An 18,028-nucleotide genomic window follows, 5' to 3' on the forward strand; every position below is an offset into this window, starting at 1 on the left:
TGGAAAGGAAAAAACATATTGGTTTAATTATGAGTAACACCTGTAAAACAATGAAGTAGATCAGATCTTAGATAACTGGAAATCTGAAGCTCAATTACAGAGCCCAAAAAAAAATTTTTTTGGGGGGGGGTCACACCTGGCAGCACTCAGGGGTTACTCCTGGCTATTCGCTCAGAAATCGCTCCTGGCAGACTCGGGGGACCATATGGAATGGCAGGATTCAAACCCCCATCCTTCTGCATGCAAGGCAAATGCCATACCTCCATGGTATCTCTCCGCCCCGAATCTTTAAGAACAATGGGAAAACAAAGGAATTCACCTGGTCTGGCAGATAGGGACACTAGTCCAAATAAAACCTCAAGTCTCATCAAAGAGAATTTATTTATTGGGGGTAGGGGGTTGGACCACACCTGTTTGATGCTCAGGGGTTACTCCTGGCTATGCACTCAGAAACACACACACACACACACACACACACACACACTGCAATATAGATCTTTATATCATTAATCTTTCTAAATGTCAATGCACTCAACTCCCCTTAAATAGACAGGAAGTAGCTGAATGGATCAGAAAAGAACACCCATCCATTTGCTGCCAAAAGCAAACACAAGTAAATTTACAGGAATAATAAATAGAGATTCAAAATGAAGCAATCATACAAGCCAAGAAAGAAGGTGAAAAGACTGGGACAACATACTTAACCATGTTTACATCAGACCAAATACCACACAAAGGCAGATCAGAAACAGTGATGGACACTTCCTATTGTTTAAGAAAACAATGGATCAAGAAATACTATCATGGGCCGGGAGGTGGCGCTAAAGGTAAGGTGCCTGCCTTGCCTGCGCTAGCCTTGGACGGACCGCGGTTCGATCCCCCGGTGTCCCATATGGTCCCCCAAGCCAGGAGCAACTTCTGAGCACAGAGCCAGGAGTAACCCCTGAGCGTTACCGGGTGTGGCCCAAAAACCAAAAAAAAAAAAAAAAAAAAAAAAAAAAAAAGAAATACTATCATCAACATTTATGCACCAAATAAAAGCCCAACAAAATTCATAGAGCTTCTGCTCACAAAACTAAAGAAACATATTGATGGGAAAGCAAACACCCTTCCTGCTATCCTGTTACTTGAGCCCCATAATCAGTATTGTTAAAGACTATCCTACCTAAGCTACTGTACAGATTCAGTGCAATCCTTATGCATATACAAATGACATTTTTCAAGGTTTTAGAAAAGTCGTTAGTAAAGTTTGTGGGCCAGAGTGATAGTATAGCAGGTAGGGCATATGCCTTGCATGCACACTATGCTATTAGAAAGGATTATTCTTCCCAAATATTTTTTTCTTGGGGTTTGGAGGGAGTAGTTGTTGGACCACAAAGTAAACCTGGCTGTCCTCAGGTTTACTCCCAAAGGAATTGGGGAATAATAAACAGTGCTGTATAACAAACCTGGGTTTGCCATGTGCAGCAAGGCAAGCACCTTACCAGCTATACTCTTCTCTCTAGTCCCAATTTATTAATACATCCATATTCTTAATGCTTCAATTAATAAAATATTCTTACTACTTCAATATATTAAAGAAATCAGAAACACAAATTGAAAGGCCCCCTACAAACCAGTACTCTTCCAACTCATCAAAATAACAACAAAAAAAAAAAGGAAAGATAGAAACTGTGACAAAGAGGCTAAGAAGGCTAAGGAAATAGGACAACAAAATGCAATGTGAGCTTCTTCTACATTGGATTCTGGTCTAAAAGAAGGAACTCTAGTGGCTAAACTGATAAAAATAAATAAAGAGATAGCTTGGTTGGAGAAAGAAGATAGGGTGGGTAGAAAACTTGCCTTTGCACAATAGTCAAACTGTATTCAATGCAGAGACAATAGATGGTTCCCAAAGCCCCGCTAGAAGTGAACCCTAAGAATTCAGGAGTAAGCCCAGAGCATAGCCAGGTATGGCCCCCCAAAAAAGCAAAATTATTATTTTACTATCTCACAAAGATTTACAGTATTTCGAAGTAAAGTTTTTAAAAATTGCTAGAGTTTAAAAAAAATAAATTGAAGTTCTTCCCTTAATTGAGGCTTTTCTTTCTACTGTTTTATTAATTCAAAGTCAACAGCAGTTCAAAGTGTTACCTTCAATTAAGATATTATGAGATAGTTAATACATTCATGTAACTTTTATTTGCTCATTTTAACAGTATACATGAGCATATTATTCTACTTTATTATGAAGATGGAAAGAGAGTGCAGGGGTTAAGGCCTGCTCTGCTATCGGACAACCTGCTTGACCCCAGCACTACATAACATCTCCTGAGTACCACCCAGAATGATCCCTGAACACAGAGCAAAGAGTAAGCCCTGAACACAGTTTTATATATACCCAACACACACACATGACATGCCCATCTATTTTATTATTAGTTGTTGCCGTGTATCTCTTACTGTACCTAACATTATATATCAAAATCTTTCGTAAGTACATATGGATAGGAAAAACAAGTTATGTAGGACTCAAAACTATACGCAGTTTCAAACATCCACTAAGAACTGAAACAGCGGGGCTGGAGAGATAGCATGGAGGTAAAGCGTTTGCCTTTCATGCAAGAGGTCATCGGTTCGAATCCCAGCGTCCCATATGGTCCCCTGTGCCTGCCAGGAGCAATTTCTGAGCATGGAGCCAGGAGTTGTAACCCCTGAGCACTGCCGGGTGTGACCCAAAAACCAAAAAAAAAAAAAAAAAAAAAGAACTGAAACAGCCCCAGAGAACAAGAAAATATTGCTATACTCTCTAAGAATGCAACAGCACAGTAAATCACAAAAAAACATGCTCACAACAAATTAATTATCCAATCCTCCCCCCAAAAAAGGGGGGCAAAATAGGACTGGAGAGATAGCACAGTGGGTAGGGAGTTTGCCCTGCACATGGCTTATATGGGTTCAATCGCCAACATCCCATATGGACCTTCCTCCAGCCCCCAGCATCACCAGGAGTGATTCCTGAGCACAGAACAAGGAGTAACTCCTGAGCACTGCTAGGTACAACCTCCCCCCACCAAAAAAAAAAAAAAAAAAGGAAGGAAGGAGGGAAGGAGGGAGGGTGGAGGGAAGAAGGCAGGAAGTTAGGCAATTTGCTGCTACAATGAGGAACCTGGAGAGAGTACATGCTGATTGAAGCTAGTCAAAAGGAGAGAGACCTACATAGAATGATCTCTCCTATGTGAATACAAAGAAATATAATGGTGGGCTAATGAATGCCCAAAGGCAATGGAAACATGCCACTTGAGGAGGCTGGAGACAGGACAGAAGGAGGCAAAGTCTATGGTGAAAGGAAGCATTCAGCCAGAAGGGAGGTGGTGCTGAAAGGTGGTAAAATGTTACATATATATGAAAAACTACCAGCAACAGTACGAGAAATTACAGTGCAAAATCACTAAAAAAAAAAAACATTGCCTCTCATCAAAGCAGACTGGTGGATGAGAGGCAAACAGGATCATGAACAGCTCTGTAATTTTCTAACTAAATAAAAACAAATTAAATATCTTAATTATGGTTACAAAGATATATACATTTAGCAAACAATTTATATACTGTAAAGGTATGCATTATATGTAATGTACTCTTCAATGTTAACTTTTTTTTTTTTTTTTTTTGGTTTTTGGGCCACACCCGGTAATGCTCAGGGGTTACTCCTGGCTATGTGCTCAGAAGTTGCTCCTGGCTTGGGGGACCATATGGGACACTGGGGGATCGAACCGCAGTCCGTCCAAGGCTAGCGTAGGCAAGGCAGGCACCTTACCTTTAGCGCCACCGCCCGGCCCCAATGTTAACTTTTTAAATTAAGTTCGTATTTCAAAGAATTTTGTTTGATAATGAGTATATTACTGGGTAAACTGAAGTATCAAGATTATTAAACTGGTAGGCTAAAATGTAGACCCCAAACTGTTCACTGCTAGGTACTGGGCAGGCTTTCGGCAACACATCCAATCAAAAAAATGGGCAAAATGGAGCCAGAGAGATAGGTGAGTGGGTAGGCAGTGCCCTGAGTAGTTATTTAAGAGGTCAATGAGAATGCAGGCAAATAAAGCAAAAGCTGCAAATAATATTTAAATTGCTCTGAGGGAGTGACATGCCCAGGCTTGCAGAGAGATTATTTTGAAATAAATAGAAATCCCCTTGAAGACTTTACATTCAGGGGACAAGTACATTTATTGTAATTTTTGTAATACTGTAATTGTGAATAATCATCAAAAAATACTTAAAGTGGGGCCGGAGGGATAGCACATAGGTAGGGCATTTGCCTTGCACGGGGCCAATCTAGGACGGACCTTGGTTCATGGCGTCCCATATGGTCCCCGAGCCAGGAGCAATTTCTGAACATATAGCCAGGAGTAACCCGTGAGCATCACAGAGTGTGGCCCAAAAAGAAAAAAAAAATACTTTAAAGCTTTCTTTTTTTGGGGGGGGGGGGGGTCACACCTGGCAGTGCTCAGGGGTTACTCCTGGCTCTACGCTCAGAAATCGCTCCTGGAAGGCTCGAGGGACCATATGGGATGCCGGGATTCGAACCACCGTTCTTCTGCGTCTAAGGCTAAGGTAAACGTTATCTCCCCAGCCCCACTTTAAAGCTTTCTTAAACAACCACTTGTTTTAGTCCTACCTCTCTACACACTGCTTCTCTCTGGCACATTTTTTCTAATTAAAAGTACCTAGTATTTCAAAGATATGACTTGTTTTTAAATAATCAAATGTTATTCACAAATAAATTCAATGAACATTACTCAAGGAAACAGGAAAGATCTGCATATAAAGACAAGCTTATTTTCTTTTTTTTTTTTTGGTTTTTGGTTTTTGGGCCACACCCGGTGACGCTCAGGGGTTACTCCTGGCTATGCGCTCAGAAGTCGTTCCTGGCTTGGGGGACCATATGGGATGCCGGGGGATCGAACCGCGGTCCGTCTCCTAGGTAAGGCAGGCACCTTACCTCGAGCGCCACCGCCCGGCCCCAAGACAAGCTTATTTTCTGAAGTGAAGAGTCACAGTATTTTTCAACCAACAGAGACCCATTAGAATGGTGCAGTATTTCCAAGAGGTCTGCTGTAAAAAGACCTACCCCTTCAGGAACTTAAGTCCTGGATTAAGAGGGGGAGTTTATGGATTTAAAATTATAGATCATGGGGCTGGAGAGATAGCATGGAGGTAGGGTGTTTGCCTTGCATGCAGAAGGTCGGTTGTTCGAATCCCAGCATCCCATATGGTCCCCCAAGCCTGCCAGGAGCGATTTCTGAGCATAGAGCCAGGAGTAACCCTGAGCACTGCCGGGTGTGACCCAAAAACCAAAATAAAATAAAATAAAAATAAAAATTATAGATCACTATAAATTATCATTATTCAAAACTTTTCATTTGTGTTTGTGTGTGTGGTGCCAGGATTAAACCCAGGGTCACACATGTGGGAAGAGGATGTACTCCATTACTAAACTATCTCCCCAGCAATGGCTAAAAAAAAAATTAAGCATTTTTTATATATATATATATATATATACATACACATATATATATGTATATATATATAAAATGCTTAATTTTTATATGTGTATATATATATATGCTCAAACATATATTTCAGAGTAAACACATGGACCAAGGTCCTCAATATCATCTATAAAAAAGGGCATGAGTGATGGAACATTGGATGACCCAAACTCAACTATTAACAACTCTCACAGTGATTTAAATTTAAAAAATAATAATAAAATAAAAGGTTTGGGGCCAGAGAATTAGCATGGAGGTAAGGCATTTGCCTTTCATGCAGAAGGCAGTGGTTCGAATTCTGGCATCCCATATAGTCCCTTGTGCCTGCCAGGGGTGATTTCTAAGCATAGAGCCAGGAGTGACCTCTGAGCGCTGCTGGGTGTGACCCAAAAAACAAATAAATAAATAAACAAATAAAAGGTTTATCTTTTTATAGAAAAAGAAAGTTGTTTGTTTGTTTGTTTGTTTTTGGGTTTTTTGGGTCACACCCGGTGGTGCTCAGGGGTTACTCCTGGCTGTCTGCTCAGAAATAGCTCCTGGCAGGCACGGGGGACCATATGGGACACCGGGAATCGAACCAACCACCTTTGGTCCTGGATCAGCTGCTTGCAAGGCAAACGCCGCTGTGCTATCTCTCCGGGCCCAAGAAAGGTGTTTTAAGGCAATAAAATGTGATCAAGAAGCCACTAATATTCTGATTTACTGATCACTTAATAAACTCCTAAAACTCCTAAAACAATACCTTCTATTATAGCTCCTAAGAACAGCTTCAATTTGTTTTATGTATCTTAATAGTTTTGTAAGATACTTCCAATAATTCTCTGAATGAAACACGACCTAATGACTTTCTTAACCATTTTATTTAAACAAAACACACACACAAGCTTGTATACTTAGAATACAAATTCTGACCACTCTTAACATTGGGCTGACAGCCACTTAAAAAAATGGGGGGATTGGGGCCGGGAAGGTGGCGCTACAGGTTAGGTGTCTGCCTTGCAAGCAGATGGACCGCGGTTCGATCCCCCGGTGTCCCATATGGTCCCCCAAGCCAGGGGTGATCTCTGAGCACATAGCCAGGAATAACCCCTGAGTGTCAAACGGGTGTGGCCCAAAAACCAAAAACAAAACAAAAAAAAAAAAAACAACAAAAAACAAAAAACAAAAAACAAAAAAATGGGGGGACAACCTGGGGCCGGAGCTCTAGTACAGAAAGTAGGACACTTGCCTTGCATGTGGCTGACACCCCATATAGTTCATGGCCCTGAGCGTAGCCAAGACTAAGCACAGGCAGTTATGGCCAAAAAAAAAAAAGTGGGGACCCAAAAAAAAAAAAAAAGGGCCCGGAGAGATAGCACAGCGGCGTTTGCCTTGCAAGCAGCTGATCCAGGACCAAAGGTGGTTGGTTCGAATCCTGGTGTCCCATATGGTCCCCCGTGCCTGCCAGGAGCTATTTCTGAGCAGACAGCCAGGAGTAACCCCTGAGCACTGCCGGGTGTGACCCAAAAAACGAAAAAAAAAAAAAAAAAGTGGGGACAACATAATAATATCTGCCTTCTGATACTTTTTTCTTTGTTTTTGTCTCTTTAGTGGTGCTTAAGGGCTACTCCTGACTCTGTGCTTCGGGGATGTTCCCAGCAATATTCAGGAATCCATGAGGTGCCAGGAATTGAACAAAGGCCTCTCATTGCAAAGGATAAACTCAGCCCTTGGAGTTAACTCTTAAAACATTTTTGAACAAACTAAGCTCAGTTTTGTTTTGGTGTTTTTTTGAAAACCTATTTCCTTTTTTACTGTCACTTTATGCCATTACCAGTAGGTTTAAGTCTATAAATACTATCTTGCTTCCTAAGTGCAGAGCCAGGAGTATGTCATGAGTATCACTGGGTGTGACCCAAAAAAACAAAAACAAAATGAGGCACCAGAGCAGTAATACAGTAGGTAGGCTTTTCAGTTTTTATAGAGTTGTATCATCTAAAGTGTGTTTTAGAAAAGATATACATGAATGCATATAACAAACACATTATTAACCAATCCCTCATCATTACTTTTTTTTTTGGGGGGGGGGTGTCACACCTGACAGTGCACAGGGTTTACTCCTGGCTCTATGCTCAGAAATTGCTCCTGGAAGGCTCAGGGCACCATATGGAACACCGGGATTTGAACCATTGTCCTTCTGCGTGCACAGCAAACTCTCTACCTCCTTGCCATCTATCCGGCCCTGATCATTACTTTTTTTTTTTTTTTTTTTTTTGGTTTTTGGTTTTTGGGCCACATCTGGTAACGCTCAGGGGTTACTCCTGGCTATGCGCTCAGAAGTTGCTCCTGGCTTGGGGGACCATATGGGACACCGGGGGATTGAACCGCGGTCCGTCCAAGGCCAGCACAGGCAAGGCAGGCACCTTACCTCTTGCGCCACCGCCCGGCCCCTGATCATTACTTCTTAAACTAAATGACATCATCACCAGACTATAAAAAATGGGGAAGAATTTCATAATTTTGAGACTGAACTACAGTACCACTGTATGATGCCTAATCCTACTATCTCCATTTCTTTTCATTCTCTTTGAAAAGATATTAAAAATACTAATACGCGGAGTCTTTAAAATATATTTGAGAGATTGGGGCTAGAGCAATAACACAGCAGGAAGTCATTTGCCTTGCATACAACCGACCCAGGTTTGATCCCCGGCAACCCATATGTCCCCCAAGCCTGTCAGAGTGATTTCTGAGCACAGAGCCAGGAGTAAACCCTGAGCACTGTCAGGTGTGACTGCTGAGTATGACTCCCTAAAAAAAACAACAACAATAAAATATATTTGAGAGATTAGAAGGGGGGAAAAAAACAACAGTTGTGGGCCGAAGAGATAGCACAGTATCGTTTGCCTTGCAAGCAGCCAACCCAGGACCTAAGGTGGTTGGTTCGAATCCCCGGCGTCCCATATGGTCCCGCATGCTTGCCAGGAGCTATTTCTGAGCAGAAAGGCAGGAGTAACCCCTGAGCACCACCAGGAGTAGCCCAAAAACTAAAAGAAAAAACAAACAAACAAACAAACAAAAACAACAGTGCTGAAGTTTGTAAAGTCAAAGTGATCGGTCAATAGGCAGAGCACGTGTTTTTGGTTTTGGTTTGGTTTTTGGGCCATCCTGGCGGCGCTCAGGGGTTACTCCTGGTTCTGCACTCAGAAATCACACCTGGTAGGCTTGGGGGACCATATGGAATGCCGGGATTTGAACCACTGTCCATCCTGAATCAGATGTGTACAAGGCAAGCGAACTATTGCTGTGCTATCTTTCCGGCCCCAGAGCACATGTTTTGCATGCAAAAAAACCTGGGTTCAATCCCAAGCACCATCAGGAGAGGCCTCCAAGTATGGACAGAGCTGGGAGTGGCTCCTGAATACTGTCAGGTGTGACTACAACTCCAGAAAAAAAAAAAAAAAGTATCTTGGGCCCGGAGAGATAGCACAGCAGTGTTTGCCTTGCAAGCAGCTGATCCAGGACCAAAGGTGGTTGGTTCGAATCCCGATGTCCCATATGGTCCCCTGTGCCTGCCAGGAGCTATTTCTGAGCAGACAGCCAGGAGTAACCCCTGAGCACTGCCGGGTGTGGCCCAAAAACCAAAAAAAAAAAAAAAAAAAAAAAAGTATCTTAATAACGAACAAAAACTCACAGTGTGTATATACATTTCAACGGAAAGCAAATACATTTTTCACTTGCCCTTAACACAACATTATATCTTTTTTTGTTTTGTTTGGTTTTTGGTTTTTTTGGCCACACCCATTTGATGCTCAGGAGTTACTCCTGGCTAAGCACTCAGAAATTGCCCCTGGCTTGGGGTGACCATGTGGGACGCCGGGGGGATCGAACCATGGTCCTTCCTTGGCTAGTGCTTGCAAGGCAGACACCTTACCTCTAACGCCACCTCACTGGCCCCATATATCTTTTTTAACTAATAAAAGTTAACCTTGTGGAGTGTATGCAAGCACCCTGGGCTTGGGGTTTGAGATTTGGCCCCCGTGGTTCCCCAAGAACTTCTGGGAGTGAAGTGAATCTAAGCACTGCCAGGTATGACTCCAAAACAAAAAAAAAAAAAGAGGGCTGGAGGAATAGTATAGTGGGTAGGGTGTTTGCTATGTACTGAGCCTGACCCAAGTTCAATTCCAGCATCCCTCCAAGCCTGCCAGGAGTGATTCCTGAGTACAGGGCTAGTAGTAACCACTAACATTACTGGATGTAACCCAAAAACAAACAAATAAATAAAAACTGATCTTGTGGTAGAACAAGAGAGATAAAATTTCATCTTAAATGAAAACCTTAAGGAATGAAAACTTTAAATAATGGGTCCAATTTTACACATTGATTATAATTTCACCATGTCATTTCTTAACCAGGGTCTCTTGATTTAGTATTTATTCTACCTATCTGCACAAAGCAAATATCAAGGACATATGATAATTTATTAAAGTTAAGGTTCACAAATAACAATGTATCCTGCTATTAGGAGACTGTGGCAGCTACATCTAGGATGAAATCAGCAAGTATTTGCTGAGTTGTTCACCACAAACCCACTGTTAGAATTCAGAACAGTCATTTTAAGCATTGAGAAAATGGTACTCACCAGCAAGTGTATAATCCATATCAAAACCAAAACACTTAATTTTTTCCATGGCTAAACTTCGGTTCACAAATACCCTAAAAAATAAGAAGTAAAAAAAATGATAACCCAATTAATAATGAAACCAAAAAAATTTCTTAAAATCTTAGTGGAATTATCTGGCTTTCTATATCTCATTTAAATGCCAGTATTAAGATTCATGACAAAAATTATTCATGTCTTTATACCATTAGGAAAATGGTATTACACAAACATATATGTGGATTTCCTTACTGTGTCTTAGTATCAACAATGCCATGAACTCAAGACTTCAGATAATCAGCTCTCCTTTCAGATGGCAAATACTAAATATAGCTGCTGGACAATTTCAGCATATTCGGATCAATTTATATGCATACACAAACACATGCCATGTATTACAACGTGGCAGTCATCAAATGAATACCTTTTTTCACGTTATATACTATAATCTCTATCCTTAGAGAATTCAGTCAAACATGAAACTTATAAAACTTATAGTTTCCCAAGCCTACCAGTAGCGAGCCCTGAGCACAGAGCCAGGAATATTGTTCAAACCACCTTCACCCCACTATCACCCACCACCAAAAAAAGTGGTGAGCAGATGAAATTTAAGATGCCATGATCAGGTCAGCTTTTCTCAACCCGAAACCATATGGCTCCTTTGGGTCACCAGAATTTTCCAGGGGAACACAGGAGAAAATTACATAAATGGGGAGGAGGCACAACCCTAGACTCAGGACTACATGTAGGACCAGAGCTCCAAAGAAGGAAACAAGGTCAGAAAAGTGCCATGTGGGAGAAAGACTGAGAGACGCATCTAGATCAATAGTCTAAAGAGTGACTGACTGCACCAGGAACTGCAAAAGATCCATCTGTTTTCTACTCTGAAGGTAATATATAAATAAGTACTACAGGAATGAGTAGTCTATATTGTATCTGATAGAATAGTCAAGAGCTTATAAAAGATTTTATTCAAGTTAATTTTACATTTTAATGCAAGGGCCAGGAAGATTGTCCAAAGGGTGGAAGGGAATGCTTTGCATGCAAGAGCCCAGGGTTCAATATTTCATACCACATGGGTCCCTACACATAACTGGGACTAATTCCAGAATAGATACCAAACCTCAACACCAGCACAAAGCAGACACCAACACCACCAGAAATTAATCTCTCTCTCTCTCTCTCTCTCTCTCTCTCTCTCTCTCTCTCTCTCTCTCTCTCTCTCTCTCTCTCTCTCTCTCTCTGTCTCTCTCTCTCTCTCTCTCACACACACACACACACACACACACAATTACAGAAAAGCTTTCATTTCAGAATGGATGTACTATTCCAAATCAGGAAATTTTTCGTAATTTTCTCGAAACATTTTAATTGAAGATAGTATTTACAGATTTCCTTTTAGTTCAGAAGTTTTATCCTCTAGAAACTGAAAACGATTACTTTCACTATACTTTCTTTCCCCAAGAAAACAGTCTACTGGAAAATGATGAATAACTGAAGAATACAATAAATAGTAAGAGATTTGTGTTTGAGACTCCTGGTCTTTGCGAGATTCCAATTTAAAAAATAGGAGGGAAGGAGCTGGGGTAGAGAGAGAGAGAACACGAGTTATAGGCTCCTTCTTTTCAACCTTTTCTTTTGGGGGGACCCACACCCGGTAATCAGTAATGCTCAGGGGTTATTTCTGGCTCTGTGCTCAGAAATCGCTCCTGGCTCAGGGGACCATGTGACGCCGGGGATCAAACCCAGGTTCATCCTCCTGGGTCAGCTGCGTGCAAGGTAAGTACCCTATCGCTCCAGCCCCTTTTCAACCTTTCCTTAAATACTCCACAGCCTCCAAATTTATCATCATTATGATTCTCCATTTCATCAAAACGGTCTTTACAGCTCAAACATCTATTTTATTAACACCCTTTCCAAGTCACATAAATCCTCCCTTTGTTGTTTTACTGTTGCAATGTGACTTAAGACCTCATAACTGGTCAATCGAGTACAGCAGAAAAGTGTGGTTTTCTGTGTAGTTTCAATGTGCCAGAAATCAAACTTTTGTCATGAAACCAGAGATCACATTCAGCATGTGACAGAGATTGAATGGTTGGCCTCCTGCCCACAAGGCAGGCAACTCTACCACTGAGCCAACAAGGCCCAACAAGGGTAAGGCACACATGGTTCTAACTCTACAAAGGAAATATTGCACCGAGACATGGGCTTTTCCAACAGTCTCAATTCAGGCTGGGGCCAACTGGAGCAAATCCATAAGCAGATACTGACATCAAACAGCTGACATGCTTAAAATATTTGCTGGGAATTCTGGCAAGAAATCAACTTGGGAGTATTTTTCTTCCTTGTGATATAATCCATAAGAGACATGTTTGGGACCACATTTTTTTTTTAATTGCTTTGATTCAAACAGAATCAAAGTAAGTCGTTTTCAGGCACAAGGCAACAGAAGATACCACTAAGACCACTTCATCACTGCTAAAGGGAGAAAAGAACCAGCAATAAGCCTAGCAAGAATTTACCAGACCCTTTCTTGACCAGGGAAGAGATTAAAATGTGGGTAACTCCACGCTTTTTGGGGGAAGACCTCCCAGTGGTACTTAGGAGCAGTGAGAGACCCTTCAACGCCAGAGCCTAAACATGGAAAGCTGCTCAGCTCTGTGGCCCTAACGTGCTGGGAGTCACCAGCCACTCTACAGGTGTTTGAGGACCTCAGGCTCACAAGACTGAGGGGTGCCAGGGATCCAACCTGGGTAGAGCATTCGAGATGTGCCTTTACCCTCACAACTGCCACCACAACCCCTCTTCTGATTTTTAAGGTTATAAATATAGATCATAACATACAAACTCTGAAAATGGACTATAAAAAAAAAAACATAAAACTTGACTGCCCTCCAGTAATGACGACTACTTAAATATCTGCCCAGTTTACAATCTTCCTTCTTTGATTACTCTGCCCACTCCAAACACCCACAGGTCTACTACAGAGCAGGATTCCTTCTGGGATCGCACTCTAGCAGCTGCCCTACAGGGAATAGTGGCATAGTGGCTAGAGCTAGGAAAAGTTTCCCAGATGCAGGTGTTTTCTGGGAAGCTTCTTTTCATCTCCAAAATAAGTCTGAAGATGACTTAGTTCATTCAAACTAAGTATACTCACACCAAGAGGAATAATTCCCAAATGTAAAAGCAAAACACTCCTGGGGCAGGAGCAATACCAGGAGGGTAGGAAACTTGCCTTTGCACACAACCAACTCAATATAGATCCCTGTTACTACATGTATATGATCCCCAAGCACTGCCAGAAGTGACCACTGAGCACAAAACCAGGAGTTAGTCCTGAACACCACCAAGTGTGCCCCCAAACCAAAAACCAAAGAAAAACAAAACCCAAAAGTGGGGGACACTTTTGTCATCTCCTCTAATCAGCTATTATAAAATAAAAGAACTCATATATGCATTGCTTTATGTTACAAAGCATGGCAGGAGAAGGCAAAGGGAATTAAATATAGTTTGTATGCAAATTAAATCAAATCTAAAATGTATAAACAAAGCTCTATTAGCAAATGGTAAACCTCTATTATAATGCACCTTGATAATATATGTGCAAAGATTTACAAAAATAATAAATACCCAAACACTGAAAGCATGAAAGTGACTTCAACAGAGAGGCAGCCAAGAGCCAGAAATACCATCTCCAGGATAGCTTTCAAGAGAGAGTAATCTCTTGGCCTCAAACTCATGGCTATTCTTTACTGCTACACAAAAGAAAGTACTGGGTGCCATATTAATTAAAATCTTAACCAATAGTGTGCTGCACATTGAACACAAAAAGATTAGACTGACCTGCAGTTTCTAAACATTTCAACTGGTCCCAGGACCTTAAACTATCGTTGACTATGGCAATTTAAATCACTTTTCTAAAATAGTAACTAATAAATACTCTGCCGGTCTTTTAAGAGATAAACATCTTGAATACATTTATGAAATTAACTTTTAAGACTTGGTAATCACTCTAGAAACATGATTGAATGAGACATTCAACTTGAAACACAATTAGCAGTCAGCAATTCCTATATACCACATCCTCTGCAAAATCCATCTTTGAACCCAAATAAGAGCAATATTTCTCAAGAGGCACACAGGGTTACTCAAATCAGACACAAGTACAAAGACACTGAGCAGTATTCTATACCATGAAATCTGAAGATGCTCCATCCAAACAAATTCAATATTCACCATAACAAATAAGAATATTAATATATGTGCTTTAAGACTAGGGAATCTAATATTCTTACAAATAAGTAACATGAACATGCAATTTACTAAACTGGCAATTTTGTAAACAGTAACAAACTCTTAATGGTTTTCATTTAACTCATAATTCAAAGCAGCATTACCTCATCTGTCACTGGTGGTCGTTTTTTTGCAAAGTGTGAAAACTATCTGAGTCAAATAGTTCTCGAAGTCACATTAACAAAATTCCTCCCTACTATTACTTTACTGTGTGTAACTCGGACCTAACTTCAAAAAGACTGAGTCTGCACCAGGCCTCTCGACAGCATGTATCTTGCCGAGTGTCGGAGAAGACACCTCTGTGTCTGATTTAACTTGTCATTGGACTTCACTGTTGCTCCGCACAGATCCATTTGGAATAGAATTTCTCTGGCAATGAGGAACTTTATCCCTAACTCCTCCCTCTGCCTCCGAGTCACAATTTCCTGGCAAAGCGCCCAGCAACAGTTACGGCAACAAGTGAGACTGAGAATACAAGTATAAAGGCTTCTTGGGAATGTTTTGGTCGTGTTCGGGTTTGTGTAATTATATTTGCAAAAGTCTGTTGTGATCAAAGAAAAGTTTCCAGTACTTTAGAGTGAAAATTGAGATTATAATACAAATGATATGTCTCTGTATGTTTTATTACTTGAGGAAAATGCAATAATGTCGATTTTTATCTTTAAAATGTTTCTTTTTCCCCAAGATGGTTGCTCTTTCTACAGTTTCATTTTTCCACTCAAATCTAAAATTTAATTAATAACCTTGTATTCTTTCCACTCCCTCAAAGCATCTCAAAATCATCTTCCATTTAAATTCCCAAGTGTCTCTGGAATTCAAATATTACATCTCATCTCCTTGCTAACCTTTATCCATATACTCATTAACTTTTCACTTATTTTCTCCCATTTGTTCTTTCGGTGAACTAATGCCAAATTCATTGCTTTGAAGCAGTGGTATCGAATGTGGCCCGTGGACCAAAGTCAGTCTAACCAGCTGTTACCAATCCAGGACATGATACAATCAGAAATTTTAAGTACTTAAGACTTCTAAAGATACTTGGCAGAGAGGCATTTCAAATGAAAAATAATGACTTCCATTTTGTCTCATATTTTTCCTAGCAATTCATTTTTAATGTTTTGTAAGTGTAGTCAAATAGTTCATAATAAAACATCCATTTTATAGCATAATTGTGATACAATGATAATACATAGTTATATAATTTTGTTTTCTCTTGTTTTGGGGCCACACATGGTGGTGCTTGAGGCTTACTCTGGCTCTGAGCATGCAGGGATGATTTCTGATAGCTCAGGGAACCATTTGGGATGCAGGGAATCAAACCTTACTTGGCTGCATGCAAGGTAAGTGACATGTAGTAACCCCTGTAGTATCTTCTCTGTCATTTTTTTAATGGTGTTAGATTGTTTTGCAACAGTTAAGTTTTTTTGTTTTTTTTGTTTTTTTTTTTTTTGGTTTTTGGGCCACACCCGGCGGTGCTCAGGGGTTACTCCTGGCTGTCTGCTCAGAAATAGCTCCTGGCAGGCACGGGGGACCATATGGGACACCGGGATTCGAACCAACCAACTTTGGTCCAGGATTGGCTGTTTGCAAGGCAAACGCCGCTGTGCTATCTCTCCGGGCCCAGTTAAGTTTTTTAAATCCTCCATTTTAAATAAAATGATATGCACGATAGATACCCCTTCAGTAACAACACTGCAAAACACAGTGTAAAAGAAAATAAAATTTGGGGGGGCCAAAGAGATAGCATGGAGGTAAGGCTTTTGCCTTGCATGCAGAAGGACGGTGGTTCGAATCCCGGCATCCCATATGGTCCCCCGAGCCTCCCAGGAGCAATTTCTGAGCATAAGAGCCAGGAGTAACTCCTGAGCTCTGCCAGTATGAGCCAAAAACCAAAAAAAAAAAAAAAAAAAAAAAATGTGGAGTGGGGGAATAATGGAAGAATGTCTGCCACAGAGGCAGGCAGAGAAAAGGCAAGGGAAAGGAAAACTGGGGACATTGGTGGCAGGATATGTGTACTGGTGAAGGGTGGACACTGTATGATTAAAACTCATTCATTAACAACTTTGTAAATATCTTGTGGTGATTCAATTAAAGAATTTTTCTTTTAGTTAAAGAAAGGGAAGGGAAAGGAACTCCACCAAAAGAATACCTTTTAAAAAATCAAAATGAGGGCAAGAGAGATAATATCATCAGTAGAACAGTGATTGCCTTGCACACGGCTGAGCCAGGTTCAGTCCTCAGCACCCCATATGGTCCCTGAGCACTGCCAGGAGTGATTTCTGAATGTGGAGCCAGGAATAAACTCTGATTAAAAAAAAAGAAATCGGGCCCGGAGAGATAGCACAGCGGTGTTTGCCTTGTAAGCAGCCAATCCAGGACCTAAGGTGGTTGGTTCGAATCCCGGTGTCCCATATGGTCCCCCGTGCCTGCCAGAAGCCATATCTGAGCAGCCAGCCAGGAGTAACCTCTGAGCACCGCCGGGTGTGGCCCAAAAACCAAAAAAAAAAAAAAAAAAAAAAAGAAATCAAATGAACTATTGCTATTTCTTCATGATATATCGCAGCTTTGCTTATGCTATTCACAATTCCTGAAATTCCCAATACCTCATTTTTCAAATTCTCTATCCAATTTTTCATGACACAGCAGAAATTTCAAAAGACATCTTTGGGCCCAGAGAGATAGCACAGCGGTGTTTGCCTTGCAAGCAGCCGATCCAGGACCTAAGGTGATTGGTTCGAATCCCGGTGTCCCATATGGTCCCCCCGTGCCTGCCAGGAGCTATTTCTGAGCAGACAGCCAGGAGTAACCCCTGAGCACCGCCGGGTGTGGCCCAAAAACCAAAAAAAAAAAAAAAAAAGACATCTTCAAGAAATTATTCTGCTTATGCCACAGAATTATGTGACAATTTCTGAGGACAATATCTGTTGCCTTCCCAACACTTCCCCATAGTCTTACATAAATAGATACATTTCATGAAGCTTAAAATTATATTAAATGGGGCCCGGAGAGATAGCACAGCGGTATTTGCCTTGCAAGCAGCCAATCCAGGACCAAAGGTGGTTGGTTCGAATCCCGGTGTCCCATATGGTCCCCCGTGCCTGCCAGGAGCTACTTCTGAGCAGACAGCCAGGAGTAACCCCTGAGCACCGCCAGGTGTGGCCCAAAAAACCAAAAACAAACAAACAAAAAAAATTATATTAAATGTTTAATATAGGGCCCGGAGAGATAGCACAGCGGCGTTTGCCTTGCAAGCAGCCGATCCAGGACCAAAGGTGGTTGGTTCGAATCCCGGTGTCCCATATGGTCCCAGTGCCTGCCAGGAGCAACCCCTGAGCAACACCGGGTGTGGCCCAAAAACCAAAAAAAAAAAAAAAAATGTTTAATATAGTTAGTGCTTGACACAGGCTGCAAAGAGAAGGGAATGAGGGAATTATGCCATAATGAACATGGGATCTTTGAAGGAAATGGAAATGTTTATAATTAATGCACAACCTGTGGACATACTAAAATCACTCCACTGTATACTTTTAAATACTTTTAAAGGTGAACTGGATAGTATACGAAT

The 18,028-nt window shown here is 41.2% G+C and overlaps 1 protein-coding gene across 2 annotated transcripts in view; it reads right to left on the reverse strand.

The window, feature by feature from the left end:
- The window catches only part of NT5C2 (5'-nucleotidase, cytosolic II), a 106,365-nt gene that overhangs the window by 39,314 nt on the left and 49,023 nt on the right, over positions 1–18,028 (reverse strand). For both annotated transcript variants that reach the window (XM_049790866.1, XM_049790865.1), the window contains exon 3: positions 10,153–10,226. In XM_049790866.1, the coding sequence (XP_049646823.1) occupies positions 10,153–10,226 (74 nt within the window). The remainder of the gene's footprint in view (positions 1–10,152; positions 10,227–18,028) is intronic.

The sequence above is a fragment of the Suncus etruscus genome, chromosome 17 (genome assembly GCF_024139225.1).
Source record: "Suncus etruscus isolate mSunEtr1 chromosome 17, mSunEtr1.pri.cur, whole genome shotgun sequence".
Classification (NCBI taxonomy): domain Eukaryota; kingdom Metazoa; phylum Chordata; class Mammalia; order Eulipotyphla; family Soricidae; genus Suncus; species Suncus etruscus.